The sequence below is a fragment of the Opisthorchis viverrini genome, assembly GCF_000715545.1.
Source record: "Opisthorchis viverrini unplaced genomic scaffold opera_v5_320, whole genome shotgun sequence".
In the NCBI taxonomy this organism is placed as follows: Eukaryota; Metazoa; Platyhelminthes; class Trematoda; order Opisthorchiida; family Opisthorchiidae; genus Opisthorchis; species Opisthorchis viverrini.
In genome coordinates, this window is record NW_008751978.1 from 259,891 (window position 1) to 261,816 (window position 1,926).

The following is a 1,926-nucleotide window of genomic DNA, read 5'->3' on the forward strand; positions in this document are numbered from 1 at the left end:
GCGTTCCTATCAGACATGGCCTCGCGAGAACATCTGGAAGGTCGTTGACGTAGATCAGAAACAGCAGTGGTCCCAGGACGGGTCCTTGAGGAACTTCACTGGAGACCGGCGCTGGAGAAGATTAGGTCGAGTCTATTTCCACTCGGAATGACCTGTCTGATAGGAACGCCTTGATCCAATGAAGGATTTTCCATTGAATCCCTTAAGACACGAGTAGAGCTGGAGACATCAGGTTGCTGGAAGTAAGGTGACCTAGGATAGCTCGCTTCAGAATGCGCTCCATCACCTTACACGGCAAGCCAGTAAGGCTTATAGGCCTGTAGCCGCCAGGCGATAATCGGTCACCAGTTTTGTAGATTGGTGTGACAATCGCTTCCTTCCACGCAGAAGGAAGGCGGCCTTCGTCAAGCGACTGGCGAAACACCAGGTGTAGATGATTTGCCAGTGTGGACGACGTTTCCTTCAGGATGGACCTCGTCGGGCCCCAACGCGCAGAACGGGTTGATCTTGTGCAAGAGTTGACGAATGTCCTCCACCGTGAGGACCAAGTCGGTTAGAGGCTGATCGTAGTTACGCCTTGACAAGAGTGAACGTGACAAGGACGCTGGGGCTGAGTATAGACACGCATAGTGTTCTCTGTAAACCTCAGCTACCACTGTTGGGTCATTCGTCGGTTCTCCGTTTCCGTCCCTCAAGAACGCAGATGGCTTGTTTCTGCGGCGATGTCTGATGTATTTGAACAGGACGTTTTTGTTTTTCGAGCAAGGTCCAGGATGATGGCTTGTTGTCGTATGTTCCATTGGCGGATTTCTGATTTACAGCGGCTCCGCATTTTACGAAATGCCAGCTCATCTTCCGTATCCCTTGTAGCCGACTTTTTGAAAAAAGGTTGGGGCCTCTTTTCCAGAAGACACCGAATCCTTTTTTGCAGTCTGTGGCTCGTCCGAGTGCGTGCTGCTTTTTTGGGACGGACATCGCATCAACCTCGTGAACTTTGTGGACAATGGTCCCATATAATTCTTCCACTGAAGCCGGTCGCAATTTAATTGTTCAAGAAAGATGCGCATTCCTGAGAAGTCTGCACGGCCGAAGTCTCCAACCTCAAACCACGTTTGAGGTTCGTGATTTCTGGCCCAATAGCAGATGAAATCAAACGTCAGCACACAGTGGTCGCTGTGTCCTAATGGAGCGTTAATTGTTACCTGATCAACGAAGTGTCTTTCGTTAGTGATGATGAAGTCCAGGAGGAATGTCAGTTGGCCTGCGCGGTATCTGGTGGGGGCAACGACATGTTGAGTCCAAGCACTCTGTTGAACGACTTCAATCAGTGCCGCTGCAAAAAGTCCGCTTGATTCGACGCCCTGGAGCTCCATTCAGGAGGTCTTTGGAGCGTTGAAGTCACCTACCAGCAGGAGATGAGTGAAGTGGTAGTTTGAGGAGAGTTGCTCAGGGGTTTGTATGAGGAATTGGTCATCTTCAGGGGGACTCGAGGGGCTACGGTAGACCACACCGAGTAGGAGAGAATCGGACCCGCGCAGCGGGATTTGGATCCACAGTGCATCGCGAAAAGGTGCAGGAGTGGTATCAGAGAGGACAATCGGGATCGGTCGGACCGAATGNTTACTTATGCCCTGTTTGAACAAAGCTTGGCAAACAGGTTTTTCACCGTTGACCCAGCAAACATACGGCGGGGATATAGTAAGAAAATTCTCAAGCTCAGAGCCCACACGTTCATCACACAAAATTTTTTCTCATACCGAGTAGTATCTGGGCTTATGCTATTACCACAACCACGTAAACAATCTCTTCTTGGTTCGCCCCATACAAATTGAACATGCACGATAATTACCTCGTTTGTGACTGTATAGTTACACATAGTCACTGAATGGCGCATTAGGTATCACTGTTTGTGTCAACAACACTTGC

At 49.7% G+C, this 1,926-nt stretch overlaps 1 protein-coding gene across 1 annotated transcript in view; it reads right to left on the minus strand.

Annotated features, from left to right (window-relative positions):
• T265_15010 (hypothetical protein) overlaps positions 1–1,631 on the minus strand; it is a gene marked incomplete at both ends in the record, with an annotated part of 31,463 nt that extends 29,832 nt beyond the window's left edge. Inside the window, 2 exons of the mRNA XM_009176190.1 lie at positions 1,203–1,361; positions 1,407–1,631. Coding sequence (XP_009174454.1) covers positions 1,203–1,361; positions 1,407–1,631 — 384 coding nt within the window. The remainder of the gene's footprint in view (positions 1–1,202; positions 1,362–1,406) is intronic.
• Positions 1,632–1,926: the final 295 nt, after the last annotated feature.